General features: G+C 42.2%; 1 protein-coding gene across 1 annotated transcript; it reads left to right on the top strand.

The window, feature by feature from the left end:
* Positions 1-1,829: 1,829 nt before the first annotated feature.
* LOC133920466 (defensin-like protein CAL1) lies at positions 1,830-2,801 on the top strand. The gene is made up of 2 exons (XM_062365084.1): positions 1,830-2,130; positions 2,250-2,801. Exons 1-2 carry the CDS (start codon positions 2,067-2,069, stop codon positions 2,426-2,428), a joined length of 243 nt encoding a protein of 80 aa, XP_062221068.1. The 5' UTR covers positions 1,830-2,066; the 3' UTR covers positions 2,429-2,801.
* The last annotated feature ends 12,932 nt before the right edge of the window (positions 2,802-15,733 follow it).

Genomic DNA, 15,733 nt, shown 5'->3' with positions numbered 1-15,733 from the left:
GCGTGTGGATACTGTAGAGGCGCTGCTGCTATAATGGTGCTGATCTTCTTGGCGAGTTGATCGCAACATGTTTGGGATTGGTCGCCGACTGTGACGCACTAGTCGACAAACTTGCTCATCTGATCGCATAGCACAACGCGACCACTCAGATCTAATCGGATAGCACGACACAACCACTCAGAGCTAGTCGAGGCCGCGATAGACCTGATCGGAAGTTGATTGAGGAACTAGTCACCAGGGGCACGACCACCTGCTCAGAGTTGGTCGAGCGTGACCATCTGCGCATGGTTGATCATGAATTTGATCGAGAAGTTGTTCAAGAAGTTTGACGCGCACGACGTTAGATAGACCTACTCCAACTCTTTTTCGCTGCACTACACGTCGAGTGATAAAGATTTATGATAATCTATAAGCATGATTTCGTGTGATTACAATAAAAAAAAATTCATTTTAAGTTAGCATGGCCTATCTATCTTCTAACAGTAGGGCTAGTGGAAGGTAAGGCTAGTGACACAGTGACACAGACCGCGCACACATACGCTCGAAAGATAATGTAAGGCGTGTGCTGTTTTTTGTTTTAAAAAAAAGTGATCCAAGATATGTGCTGTTTTTTAAAGAACCGCTGAAAAAGAACGATGGGATATCTCAGCGGCAAAATGGAAAACGGGATGCTCATGAGCCGGGATCCAGGCCGTTTGGGTGTCGCATTTGCTGAGGCCAGTTGAACACAAAATGTAATGGGTTGCAGAGGGTCAGCTCCTCTCTGCAAGAAAATGAGCCATCAGAGGCTGTGGGCTTGTTGTTTATTTGCGATGGACTCCATTGCGTCTTGCCCTGGCCATCTAGAGTTCTGCATGGCCCATTTCATATTTCTCCGTGACTGTGGACATTGGAAACTGTGGACCGGATGACGCCGACACGACAGAGCATCTCCGATATTGTAGTTAAGCATCTCCGATACTGTAGTTAATTTGCTAGGTATAGTGTATGTCATCTACTAATTTATATTAAAGATAACTTCTTCATATATATATATATATATATATATATATATATATATATATAGTTATATTTTTATATTTTTAATGCTTACACTATAGACGTCTCGTTTTTTACATCTTCAATGGTTATCTCTAACTACTATCTTTTATTTCTTTCGACATATTTTTTTAAAATTTTATTTATAATTCTTCATACCTCATAATACTTAGAGTTATCTCTTTTTTTTCTTATTTAAGAACTAGTCTTTCGAGATTTACTCTACGTCAGCTTCATCTCCGCTACCACTATTTATCTTCTATCTCTACCTATCACAATAATAAAAACTAATTGCTATCTATAAGTTCCTTACATAATCTCTTCGATAAGGCCAGCTGTATTGTCTCTTTCTCTCTCACCACCACATACGACAATGCCCCGGGACAAATCGATCCCTCGTGTCCTCATCCCCTCACTTTTGGCCGTGCGATCTGCTCTCCTAGCGGCCCGCTCAGCCCCATGAGCACTGACAACTGACAAGATTCGCGCGCGCGCACCTGCTTGCCGAATGCGGATCGATCAGATCATGCCGTGGCCCCCATCATGATTCATGCACGATCCGCTACGAGCCAGCAAGTTGGCAGATGCCATACAGGCTCCCTTGTAGTACGTTGCAGTGGTAGCAAGCATAGCTCGTGCCGTCGTGCTCATCACATCCCTTCGCTCCCTGGCACAGTGGCCGCCAGTTTGCAATCCAGCCGTACCCTGAATCGGGTCGCAGTCTCCTGACCAGCAGCACGCGTGCTCTGCCCGTCCATAATCAGCGAGTGAATGCGGCCCGTGAAAAAACTACAGTAGCACACTGTTGGGCATCAAGTATTGCACCAGTGTTCTGTTCACAGATTAAACATCGACTAATCTTTACCTGATTACCTCGACGCCAGCCCTACATAAACCAATGCATCCTGTTCCTATCCACTCGCATCCCTTCGCTCCTGTCCTGTGTCCATCAAGATAGCGAGTGGCCGTAGTAAGCTCAGCGTGGGTGTGGTTCAGCTAGCTTTCTGGTTAAGCTGATCACTGAGCAGATGGCACCGTCTCGCCGCATGGCCGCGCCCGTCCTCTTCTTCCTGCTGCTCCTCGTCGCGACAGGTTCTTGATTAGTTCTTGCTGTCAAATGCTGGTCGTTAAACATCTAACCGCGCATTATCTGTGTTTGCTGATCTGTGTGTTGCGCTTGCGCGACGCGATGAATTGCGTATGTGGTGCAGAGATGGGGACGACGAAGGTGGCGGAGGCGAGGCACTGCCTGTCGCAGAGCCACAGGTTCAAGGGAATGTGCGTGAGGAGCGGCAACTGCGCCAACGTGTGCAGGACGGAGAACTTCCCCGGCGGCGAATGCAAGGCGCACGGCTTCGAGCGCAAATGCTTCTGCAAGAAAATTTGCTAGTGTTGCCCATTGGATTGGTCCTGCCGTCGGGTTGTTTGTTCGACCGTGATCGCCGGGTGTTCGTCCTTGCTGCGCTGTCGTTCCTACTTTGGTCCTGTGAACTGCTCTTCATGTTGCTTGGTTATGTCCGGGCGTGTGTTTCCTCTTTCTTGCATTGCTTCTCTCTTTAGAATAAACTCTCGGCAGTAGTATACTGGTGCTGAAATGCCTGCGCGTGCGAAACATCAATGTTGTTCTGCACCCGTAGGTAGTAGGTACTAGGTTCGTCGTTCGGTTTCAGTCGGGGTGATTGCGATAATTTCTCGTGTATCCTGTTTATGCTAGAAGCTGTAAGGTCCTCGTTTCAATATGGATGTAATGCATCTGTGTGTGATCGTTTCGCGTCGAATCAGATTGGTGCTTGGGAACTTGATCAGTTTTCTTGTCCATACACTGAACGCAGCAAGCCAGCGAGCAGAGCCCGTGCGTTCAGACTTTGCAGCCGTGCCCTGTATTGGGTCTCAGCCCTGGGCCCCTGTTCCAGCTGAACCTTTTATTTTTGAGGACTCATTCCAGCAGAACATTGATTGGTCCTCTCGAATTCGTCAGGGGAACAACAGCTTAGCAGCTGTTAAATATATGAGCCCATGTATCCTACTCCCGTCCATTCCATCCCTTCGTTTCTGTGTCCATCAGCCTAGCCAAGACACGCAGTGGCCGTGGTTCAGTTTCTGATCAAGGAGATGGCACTGTCTCGCCGCATGGCCGCGCCCGCCCTCGTCGCCCTTCTCCTCGTCGCAACAGGTGCCTGATTCTCGGTGTCAAGCGTTGCGTTGGTCGTTACATATATCGAACCATGCGAAGTAATTACTGCTCTGGCACCTGTTTCTAGTAGCTAATCTGTACGTTGCAATGGGATGAAATGTGATGCCTTGTATATGTGATGTGGTGCAGAGATGGGGACAGGAAATTTGGCATTTTGCCACCCTCATCATGGGAGCTAGTTAAAATGTCATCGATGAACACGACTTCGTTAAGATGTCAACTCTATGTCTACCTTGCTACAATGCTACTATCCATTTTCCCCTTAATTTCTTTTCTTTTTTAGCTAAAATCATATATGGACCGACTACTTTGCCCCTGGCTGAATCGATCCCCTAGGCTAAACAGGGCCGCCTTCATTGTAGTCACACAGGCACGCACCTCCACTCAATTTCTTTTCTCTCCGCCGCATGCAGGTAGCCAGGCGCCTCCACTGCAGCAACTCCGAAGCCCTCCCCGACCACGCAGGTGACGCTCGCCACTCCCTCCTTCCATCTGAGATGCTCCTCCTATGTTTTTTCCTTAATTTACTTCTTTGTTTCAGACCCTAGGTGAAGGATGCTTGCTAGGAGTTGCCTGTGAGGAGTAGGTGGAATGGAAGACAACCCAACTGATGTCTTTGTGGGGTATCTCCTTTCTCTTTTTCTCATGATTTCACGTTCGATCTGATGTTAGCCATATTACAGGTTAGGCACCCCTAACTCTTTTTCTTCTTCTTCATTTTTCAACAATGTCGATTAGGCTAGATGTAAAACTTGTAGAACCTGCTGCGACAGTAGCAGATGTGCAACATTTGCTTGAGTATGGTGCGGACACAAGTTAACCACGAGTCCGATGGTTGCTTGGGATACCCTACAAATAGAGGAAAAACAAGATGAGGAAGGAATTATACAAATAATCACCGATGACCAACTGTATTTATTGCTGGAATTGAGGGATGAGGATGACAAGGCAGGGGAGGCTAGACAGGATGCAGCCAAAACAAGTGCTGAAGGAGTCCCTGTTGTGATGGTACTCATGGTACAGCCATACCCGTTGATGATGCTATCCCAGAGGAGAGGGTGATGGTGTATGACAAGAATAACCCCTATATGGATCTTGGCTCTAAGTACCCCAACATGAAGGAATTTCGATTGGCTATGAGACAATTTTTCATGAATAAGGAATTTGAATTGGGAATCGAGAAATCTGATCCAAGTAGATATTAAGGGTAATGCAAAGGTGATGGTTTCTGTTGGCACATTATTGGCCATCTCTAGTCTAACAACAAGACTATTATGGTACTAACTTTGTGTCTAACATTGATATTTCTTTCAAGTGTATTTGTACTTGTTGGTTATTTAACAAACACATTTTTGTTGTTGCAGATTACTGTAGTGATGGATGGTCACACATGTATATCTAGTAGTTGCAGGAAGACTACTACACCTACAAGTGTCTGGGTTGCTGATAAGGCTATTCCTATTCTTGGAAAGAGTCCCAATATTGGTGCCAAAGAGTTATAGATCAGACTGCAGGATGATCACAAATACACCATTGCATATGACACAGTGTGGAAGGGAAAAAGAAAGCTTTGCAGGAGTTGTATGGTAGTTGAGAAGAGAGTTTTCAACAATTGTACAATTGGAATCAATTCTGTAGGAAAGCCCGGGAATAGTGACAAGAAGGTGAGAAAATTGTAGTTCACCAAAAACATATATCTGCTGATGTGTGAATGCTAAGAAAACCTATAGTAATTTCACTCCTTTAATTCATGTGTAGGCGCCTAGCTATGTTGATGATGGGTGAAGGTGCTTCCAATCAGTCCACCAAGACCTCCTCATCTCCATCCAAGAAGTCTCCACCAAAGAAGATGACTCCAAAAAAGAAGAGGAACTAGCTACAACATGTATTTTAAACTCAGATGTATTTTGAGGTTATATATTATGCATTGAGATGCATTTTGAGCTGAGATTGTGTTGCAGTCCCATATGATATGAGATGTGAACTTATATGTATTTCAGTCACCCTATATGGTCTTCTTTCCGAGATGTGAACTGAATAACTGATATTGTATTGTTTCAGTCACCTTGTATTCACCCTGTTCTGAAATTTGTACTGTTTCAATGGATGAGATGTGAACTCAGTGAACTAAGTTGTCTTAGTTGAGTTCAGTGAACAAATTGATGAAAGGTTTATGCAAAAAGAATGAGAAAAATGCTCTTCATGTCACAGGACAAATTTTACTACCGATCACTTGGTTCTAGCAGCATCAGGTGTCGATCATCAAAACTTACTAAATATTGCAAAACATATGTCGGTGGTGATTCCAAACACAGAGCAGAGTCAGATATAATATGCTCTTCCCTTGTGATCAGCATTACAGGATCACAATCATCACAATATCACTTAATATACCTCATAATTTTGCTCTGACCACATTGCCTACCATTGCTACTACATCACTTAACAAGCATCACAATCACACCCAATATGACCACAACAACAATGACTATATTACTCAGCACCATCAACTACACCAATTTGATCAGCTTGTCCATCTTTTCTTTAACTCCACCATTTGCTTTCATCTTCATCTTGATTGTACCACCAAGTACCTGGATGTCTGCACTACGTCGCTCATCCATTCGAGAGAAACCAAACTCCACAAGGAACTCCAGATACTCCTCGAGCCACTTGAAAAAATTGCATCTATAGGGCATCTATCCACACGAAAAATATGCAAATTAGCCCCAATTTACAAATGACTAATCCCAATCGAAGAAATACAACAAAGTTAACTTACTTCTATTTCATTCCTGCAGCATTTGTAGAAGATACGCCCCCAATGTTTCCATGATTTGAGCTCCAACACCTACTCACCGCACCAAGGGCAAGGGACGAGTGGGAGGCCACTATGGCCTATCTGCGCTTGAGACATGATGCCTGTTCTCATGGTGAAGCAGCCACAAAAGCTTCCTTGCGACATCCCCTCGGGCAGCAGAGGCAACCAGCACTGATGAGTGACGAGATTGAACGATGAGAGGAGACCGGCGGCGCGGATGAGAGCGAAGCGACGAGAAAAGGAAGAAGAGGAATGATGGCCTCAGTTTGACCCCGTGGAGGCGGGCCTGTTCAGCCTCAGGGGATCGATTCAACCAGGGGCAAATCAGTCCATCCATGTTTGATTTTAGCTGAAAAAGAAAAGAAATTGAGGGGAAAATGAGATAGTGGCATTGTAGCGAGGTGGGTCATTTAAGCTTCACTTGGGGAGCTGGTTATACTCTTCTCATAAAGGATATTTTATTGACTCGTTGTTACATCAAGATCATACAAGCACATATGAGTACATTTATAATCTCTGTATAACTAAGATGTACACAACCAAATAAAATAGTTTGGTTATATTAGTTGGTTATATATTTCATTGTGTTTGTGCAAGATGTTGTAAGATCCTCATTTGAACAGGGATGTAATGGATCTGTGTGTGATATGTTTCTTGTGAAATCAGCTTAGTGCTACGGAGAATCGATCAAATTTCTTGTTAGTGGACATAGTATACCATCCCGATCCCAGCTCCCAACACGTGCGGTTAGTCCATATCACACCCGTAATATTTAGAGTAGGAAAAAAGTCGTTTTGTCTTTCTCGTCACCTTTATCTTCTCTCCCTCTCCGTGTTGTCCAACAGTGCGCTGTTTGGCACTGTAGCAGCTTCACCACCAACGTCATCACATGTCCAAGTCACCACTAAAGAAACTTTGTGCCATCATCATCCCTCAACCCATCGCATCACCACACCGTGCGAACCCCGTCATCACGCCATGCCTCCCTCTGTCCCTCCTTGTAAGACATGACACACATGTCGCGCGAATTGTGGCTCTGCCACTTCGACACCATGTCGCACCCATGCCATCGTGTCCTCTTTATGCTCCCCCAACTACCTATAAATGGCATCAAGCTCCTCCTTCCATGTCGCCCCTCACCATTCACCCCGCCACCAAATGCCCTCCTCTCTCACCAACAACATCACCAAACACTGCCATTGAGCTTTCCATCGTCAATTCGCTCACCGCCAGAAAGCTCAAACCCTTCTCCATCTCTCTCCTCCCTCTCTCACCTAAAGCCACACCTGAGAGGAATCCCACATACCAGAGCCACCTCGTCGAGCTCCGCCCCACCCCGGTGTAGATCCAACCAATGTTGTCTTGATTTGCATGTCACCGAGCTCCTCCTCCACTGTCGACTAGCCCACACCAGATATCACCGCCCCTTTTCCCAGCTTTCGGTGCCCCGTCGTCCATATCTCGCCACCAACCTCCCGTATCCGCTATCTCCTGAGGTCACCACTCCGTTTTGACGCTCGCCGGAGTTTGCCGCCCTCTCACCATCGGTCCCCATCACCTCCCTCTCCCTCAATTTTCCCTCTCTCTTGTTCGATCACACCCAAACCAAGTCAGCCCCTTCTCTCTCTCCCTCACCTTATCCTCTCCCCACTCGAGTGAGCCGCGAGCAAAAGCCGAGCCAAGCCCCAGCCGAGCCATCTCTTCCCCGAGCCAAACCGCCATTTCAAGCAAGCCCAAGCCAATCATTCACCAAACCGAGCTGAACCCTAATGAGCCCAACTAAGCTGAAGGAATATTCCAGGAATATTTCTTTTCTTTTTCTGAATTAACCTCCCGTTAAATCTTCCAAAGCATCTTTCTCCTCCGTCCTAACTATGTTTCCATTGATTCCTCCACCAATATTCACCTAAATTCGATATCTATCCAACCATGTCAATTTCATAATTTTGGTAATCTGATTAGTTTTTAATATAATTTGTTTAAATCGTTTACGTGTTGCCAAAAATCTAGAATTAGCTCTCTAGCTAGTTTTATAGTAGTTTTAGATTAGATAAATTAGATAATCATGACCTAGGCTATACAAGAAAAATTAGTGTAGTTTAATTTGTGTAGATAATAATTAAAATTAATTTGCTTTAGGATAAATGTTAGATTATTAGAATAATTAATAAGTAAATACCTATTATTTAAGTAAAATACCAGATAAAATATGAATTTGGGAATATGACACACGTGCACTCAATAATGTAGAATCACCATGTAGATCTCATGTTTCCGATTCACATAGCAGTAGATAGAAATAGAGGATATCCCTCTAGAGCCGCTAGGCTCGCTCTCCCTACTGTTCGTTCCTCATTAGAAATCCGTGTAGATGTTTTTCAATCAGGCTCTTATCGACGTTCACTTGCGTAGATTAGAAGACATGTTCAAAGAAGACCCCAAGGACCATACTACGACGAAGGAGCGTGCAAGGACTACAACGAAGGCAAGTCCTACGCAGTTGATCATATTGCACCCATGTTTTCAAACACAACTAGTAGAGCCTTATTTTAAACTATAGTAATATGCATGCTTAAGTTGTTAACTATAATTTAAAATACTGAGATAGTTATGACCTAGCTTATTATAGCCATGTCTTGTTATTGATTACATTTATTTTGTTGAAACCCTAGAAGGTCCCCTTTGAATGTTTGGATGATTGCTTGCCTACTAACATGCTTAAGACTGCTCTACTTAAACGAAGGAATCACCATAATAACCTGAATCATGCTCTTTCGAAATGTATGAAATGTGGTGTGTGTGTGTGTGTGTGTGTGTGTGTGTGTGTGTGTGTGTGTGTGTGTGTGTGTGTCTTAATAAGAAACCCCAAAGATGTTTTGACGGGGGTGAGTATGATGAGCAGGATGCTGGGAGACACTCACCTCAGTCGCACATAGACCGATTCATTTTGACATCTCACCTAGAGACCATTCGTACAACCACATGTCCCTAAGAATGGGTAAAGGGTTTGGCAACTCACCTTTTGGCCTTTCTGAAGGATTGCCTGAAGGCAGGCGTTACAGTGAGAGCTAGGAGAAGACTCTGGTCATCCATTAGGAGGCTCGTGTTAGCACTATTGATTAGTCCTAACATCAGACACATCTAATTGCGGAAGCATGAGGACATACCGTTGTTCGGTGACGCCATTTTGAATTGAGAGGTGAAGAACATGATCTACATGGAGTCGTTCGTGATGTAAAAGTTGATGTAGACGCGACACACGTTGGAGATGGCAACTACGTGCTTATGATCGTGTTAGGGTTTTGGTTGTCTGGGGTTGAAATGTCGCCTAGAGGAGGTGTGAATAGGCGAAACCTGAAATTCTGAAAAATCTAAACGTAGCAGATCAGAAAAAGTGTAGATTCTCTGCATATATGCCCGGAAACTCCGCAAATGTGTGGAGGTTCCGCAGAAATTTGCAGATAGTCCGGACTTTCTAGAGAAAAACTAAATTGACTCCTATGTAAAGATGACGTGACTCAATTCCACAAATTACCAAGCACTAGAGAATGTATATCAACCTGTATGACTAAGTACCTACAGCTCAAACCTTAAAAAAAGATAGATCGGGTTGAAACCTTAAAATTCAATTATAGCAAGATGATATAGCAAATCACAAGAAATTGATAAAAGAGACACAGGAATTTGTTTACAAGAGTTCGACCACTCCACAAAGAAGTGCCTACGTCTCCGTTGAGGAGCTCACAAAGAGCCGGATCTCTTTCAACCCTTTTCTCACCCAAGCGACCACAAAGATCGAGCTAGGGTTTCTTACGCAATTCATCGGAATGATACAAACGTCTCGGGGCTCACCACAAGATTGGGAGCTCAACGGACAACGCCTAACCGTCTAGGTGGACGAACCACCAAGAGTAATAAACACGAAATCACCGGCAAGACGAAGAAAACGAGTGTTCAAATGATGGATTTGTATCTCACTAGCACTACTCCTTGCTCTCACTCAATCCTACCAAAGATTCTCCAAGAATCACAAAGGGGAGAGAGGAGGGGAGCTTTGAATGAGCTAGAGTTTTTTTGTCTCAGGTTTGGTTGAAAATGAATGTCTGTTTGCTGTTGGATTGAAAAGGTGTGGAGTATAAATACCCCACTCTCAAAATTAGCTATTACACCTGTAAAGTACGGATACTCTGCAAAAGTACGGACCTTCTACAAGTTAACCCAAAACTGCCAAAGTACAGACTATCCGTACAAATATGTGGATACTCTGCATTTCCTTGTTTTAAAAGGATTAGGGTTAACAAATGTGAAAATCTTGCGTTCTATGTCTCTCATAGGTTTGTTGGAACTTTTGAGCATTGTTTCTACGCAAACAAGTAAATTTTCGTATTCCCCTTTATAATACGGTACCCTAAACTCAAATTCAAAAGATGAAAGAATTTAAAAATTATAAGATCCATGTGCCACTTTCCTTTTTCCCTTTTGGGAGGTTCACCATGTGTCAAATTCTTGTTTGATGAAATTACACGAGTCCATATTTCATAAAACTCATTAGTTCTTTAATTGTTTTTTCATTATCACCAAAACCCACTTAGAGGCCTAGATACACTTTTAGGGTAGGCTAGACCCCACAAGAACCTTAACTCATGAAGTGACGGCTCCCCTTTTTATGTAACGCAAGGCGAGATGAGACCACAACCAATGGTTGGTTGTGCTTCCGATCAAAGCACGGGATGAGGGCAATGTGACCCCTTGGACTCAGTAGTTAGTTAGGATACATGACTGTTAGAGCTGACATCAATACAACATTCTCCCCCCTTGATCGTAAGGTTAACATCATAAGCCCACTCTTAATGGAATAGCACACCAAGGCAAAGTGTTACAACAGCTAATGAAATATCACTGAAACCCAAATACCTATAGTACACCACTCAATCTCGAAATAGTAATTCATTATGTTTAATGGGAGTTAGTTTGCTTAATGGTCCTCTTAATCCAAAATCATAGGCTTTTCAATAACCCCATACCAGCAATATGATTATAAAAAATATGGGATGGTAAGCCTTTTGTAAATGGACCCACAAGTATTGACTTAGTACTTATATGCTTGACACTTATTGTTTGATCCTGGATTATATCTTTCACAATATGATACTTAATGTCGATGTGTTTGATAGCACCACTCAACTTATTGTTACTCGTATACAAAACTGCAGGTTAATTATCGTCGTATAACGTAAGTGGTTTTGAAATGCTGTCTACCACTCTTAATCCCGGGATAAAGTTCTTTAGCCATATAGCCTGCCCGGTAGCCTCATAGCATGCGACAAACTCAGCTTGCATCGTTGACGATGTCATAAGTGTCTATTTGGAGCTTTTTTGTGTGATAGCTACTATAGCGAGGGTTAAGATTTAGCCTGATATGGATTTCTTAGTATCCATACACTCCGCAAAGTCTGCATCCGAATAACCAACAACTTCAAGGTTATTGGATTTTCTGAATAAGAGTATGTAGTTCTTAGCGCCTTGCAAATAGCGAATGACTTTCTTAATGGCTTTTTAGTGGTCCGTACATATGCCAAGCATCCCGGTCACGAAAGCTAAGTCACGGCGCGTACATACTTGATCATACATAATGCTTCCGACAGATAAAGCATCAGAAACTGACTTTATCTGATCAGCTTTATATTGGTTCCTCGGACATTGAAATGTCTCATACTTATCGCCCTTGACAATAGGAGTAGACGTGGCAGAGCATTTATGCATATCATATTTCTCCAATACTCTATCAATGTATGCCTTTTGAGACAAACCAAATGCTCCTTTGGACCGATCACGGTGAATCTCAATGCCAAGAACGTAAGAAGCTTCACCAAGATCCTTCATATCAAAATTAGTTGCAAGAAAATTCTTGGTTTCAAATGGCATATCCTTATCGTTGCTGGCCAATAAGATATCATCCACATAAAGAACTAAGATGGTGAATTCCTCCCCCCCCCCCTTTAAACTTTACATAAATGCAGTTATCAACTTCATTTTCTTTAAAGCTAAAATTTCTAATGATTTTATCAGATTTAAGATACTACTACCTCGACGCTTGCTTTAGACCATAAATAGATTTCTTAAGGCGACATCTTAAATGTTCATTGCCTTCCACGATAAAAACCTTCCGGATGAGCCATGTAAATATTTTCTTCCAATTCACCATTAAAGAATGTCGTCTTAATGTCCATCTGATGTAGCTCTAAATCACAATGCGCTACAAGTGTCATAATTATTTTGAATGAATTTTTACTTGATACATGAGAGAAAGTTTTATTATAGTCGATCCCTTCTCTTTGTGAGAAGCCTTTAGCTATGAGCCTTACTTTGAACCTTTTGATGTTCCCCTTAGAGTCATGCTTGTTTTTGTGGACCCATTTATAGCCTATTGTTTTGACTCTGTCAGTGATTTCTACTAGGTCTCATACATCATTATTGTTCATAGACTTTAATTTATCCTTAATGGCATTAAGCCACTCAGGAGAATGCTCACTTATCATGGCTTCTTTTTATGAGTTGAGATCTTCTATCTTCCCTATATCATTAACATCCTAATTCACGTAGATAATATAAACGTTTGAGATGGCAGGTCTCCTGTCATGTTGTGATCTTCTAATCGATTCGTTAGGCACTGCAGCACCAAGACTAGGTACTGTAGGGGACTGCTAAGGCTCATCGTTAGGTGCATCGTTAGAAATTTCAGAGACCTCAGCAGTGGGTGCACTGACGTTAGTTTCTATGGAAGGTGTAACCACTTGGGGCACAGGAATATAGGGCTCTTGGATCAGCGGTGTAGGAACATAAACCCGATTTTCCTTGAGATCAACTTCCCTAGGCCCCAGATCTCCATTCTTAAGAAATACAACATGTCTTGTTTCAATGAAATTAGTGATCCTATCTGGATAGTAAAAGTGATACCACTTTGATCTCTCGGGGTACCCGATAAAGTGACAACTAACTGTATTAGGATCAAATTTCCTAATATGTGGATTAAAAACTTTAGCTTTAGCTGCACAGCCCCCCACCCCCCACACACACAAATACTTCAAATATGACTTTCTCCTAGTCCATAATTTGTAAGGTGTTTTTGGAATTGATTTATTGGGAACCCGATTAAGAATGTGCGTGACTGTCTTAAGTGCCTCCAACCATTGTCCAACTAGTAAACTAGAATAACTAAGCATATTTTGCACTATGTCCATAAGTTTACAGTTGCATCTCTCAGTTACGCAGTTTTGCTGAGATTCACCAAGTGTAGAATATTATACTACTATGCCATTTTTCTGAAGGAATCTAGCAAAAAGACCATGGATTTGCCCGTAAGGGGCATGTACCCAATAATACTCTCCCCCTCAATCCGATCTCACTACTTTAATATTTAGGTTATGCTGATTTTCTACCTCAAGCTTAAAAATCATGAATTTATCTAGAGACACAAATCGATCCTTAATGTGGCAGATGTAACCATAATGGGAAAAATCATCAGTGAAGGTAATAAATGAATCAAAACCATCCACCGATGTCACAGGAAAAGGATCATAAATGTCTGTGTGAATTAATTGTAATAACCATGTGCTCCGAGTGGCCCACTTCTTTATTTGCTTAAAATATTTTTCTTTAAAGAAATCTATACAATGGTTAGAGTTAGAAAAGTCTAAGGGTTGGAGAATCTCTTCCTTAATAAGACGCTCCATCACCCCCCCCCCTCCCACCCCCACCTTGAAATGTGGCCTAAACGATAATGCCATAGTTACAAAGAAGTCTCATTAATTGTACTTCTCTTTCACTTATGGTCTACATCACATACATTCATAGAAACAGAGGATTCGTTAAGAGAAATCATATAAAGTTTATTGTGTTGAATGGCAAGACCAATAATATCTGAATTAAACTTCAAAATGCACTTATTGTCTCCAAAATTATAATGAAAACAATCATTGTCTAACATCGAAACTGAAATGAGATTTCTCCTCATTTAAGGAACATAAACTACATTATTCAGCCTAAGAGTGAAGCCACTATCAATAATTAATGGAAGGGATCTGTCAGCTTCAACTTCAGTTTCTTTACCATTGGTTACTCTAAGACTTCACTCCTCCCATTCTTAGTATTCTCGTGATAAGAAATCTCTGTAAGGAGTTGGCAACATGCACAGTGGCACTTGAGTCAATCTACTAGGAAAGGGAGAAATCAACATAAAGAGATTCATCAATAACGTTACTAAATCATTACCCTTTTTTGTGAGCCACTTCAGAAAACCAACGCAGTCTTTCTGGTAGTGACCCTTCTTGTGGCAGAAGTAGCATCCATCATCCTTAGGTTCTTGAGAGATAGGAGCAGGAGGAGCAGGTGCCTTGGGCGCCCTATGCACTATCTTATCATATTTAGTGACGAAATGCAACTTCTTCTTAAACTTGAAATCCACTTGGAATTTTCTTTTATTCCTGAGGCTACTTACTTGATTAGCAAAGTCTTTATTTTCAACCCTCAGCCTCTTTTCCTCTTGGACACACATCGTGATCAAGTTGCTCATAGTCCATTTCCCATTTTGAGTATTGTAGTTAATCTTGAAAGGAGAAAACCTAAAAGGGAGATAGGTCATAATGAAGTGAACAAGAAAACCCTCAGAGATTTCTATGTCCATACCCTTTAGCTTGGTAGTCATGTCTATCATCATCATAATATGCTCTCTTATGCTACCGGACACATTATACTTAGTGTTGAGGAATTTCTGAATGAGTGTACTGGTATAAACATTATATGTGCCTTTAAATTGCTCCTCCACAGATGTCAAGTATGTCTTAGCTTTTTTTTGAGTTTAGGATTACTCCCCTTATAGCATTTGATATCGAGTTTCTCAGTAACATGCGGTTAGACCGCTCCCACTTCTTAGAAAGCATATCATGAGTTTTCTTTAATTTATCATAATTTTCCATGCCAAGAGCGGGAGCAGTAGGAGCGTCAACCCTAAGTGCATAGTCAATGTCTAAAACGCCAAGGACAACTGTCACTTTAGCTTTTCAAACGGAAAAGTTACTCCCCGGAAGTTGCTCTATACCATCAATTATGCCGGCAACGGAGGAATCGTTAAGAACTGGAAAGAAAAGTTGGGATATATTAGAATATTTATCAAAAAATAATAATTTGCACGAATATAACTCTATGTTGGTCTGATTAAATCATGCAAAAATCAAACTCCAATCCACATCACCGTTAGGCATAAAACGAAAAATAATTTAATTAAACACATAAAATGATGCATAATTATAGTCAACTTTGGCCAAAAAGTAATTATGAACCTACATTGACGGTAAAAAAATAATTTGCATGAAAGTAACCCTACGTTGCTCTGATCCATTGTTAGTACTAATGATTAGCCCTAATATCAAACACATCTAATTGCAGAAGCGTGAGGACATACCATTGTTCGGTGACACCATCTTGAGTTGAAAGGTGAAGAGCGTGATCGAGATGGAGTCGTTCGTGATGTAGAGCGTCCTTGCAATGCCGACATGATGTAGAGGTAGCCGAGCCTAGTGAAGCGAGTTGACACAGATGCAACGCATGTTGGAGATAGCGATGGCGGCGGCCTTCGCCTCGCTACTGCGCTCTTATGGTCGTGTTAGAGTTTTGATTGTGTG

Source organism: Phragmites australis, chromosome 6 (genome assembly GCF_958298935.1).
Source record: "Phragmites australis chromosome 6, lpPhrAust1.1, whole genome shotgun sequence".
NCBI classification, from domain to species: Eukaryota; Viridiplantae; Streptophyta; class Magnoliopsida; order Poales; family Poaceae; genus Phragmites; species Phragmites australis.
This window is presented reverse-complemented; position numbering and strand designations above follow the sequence as displayed.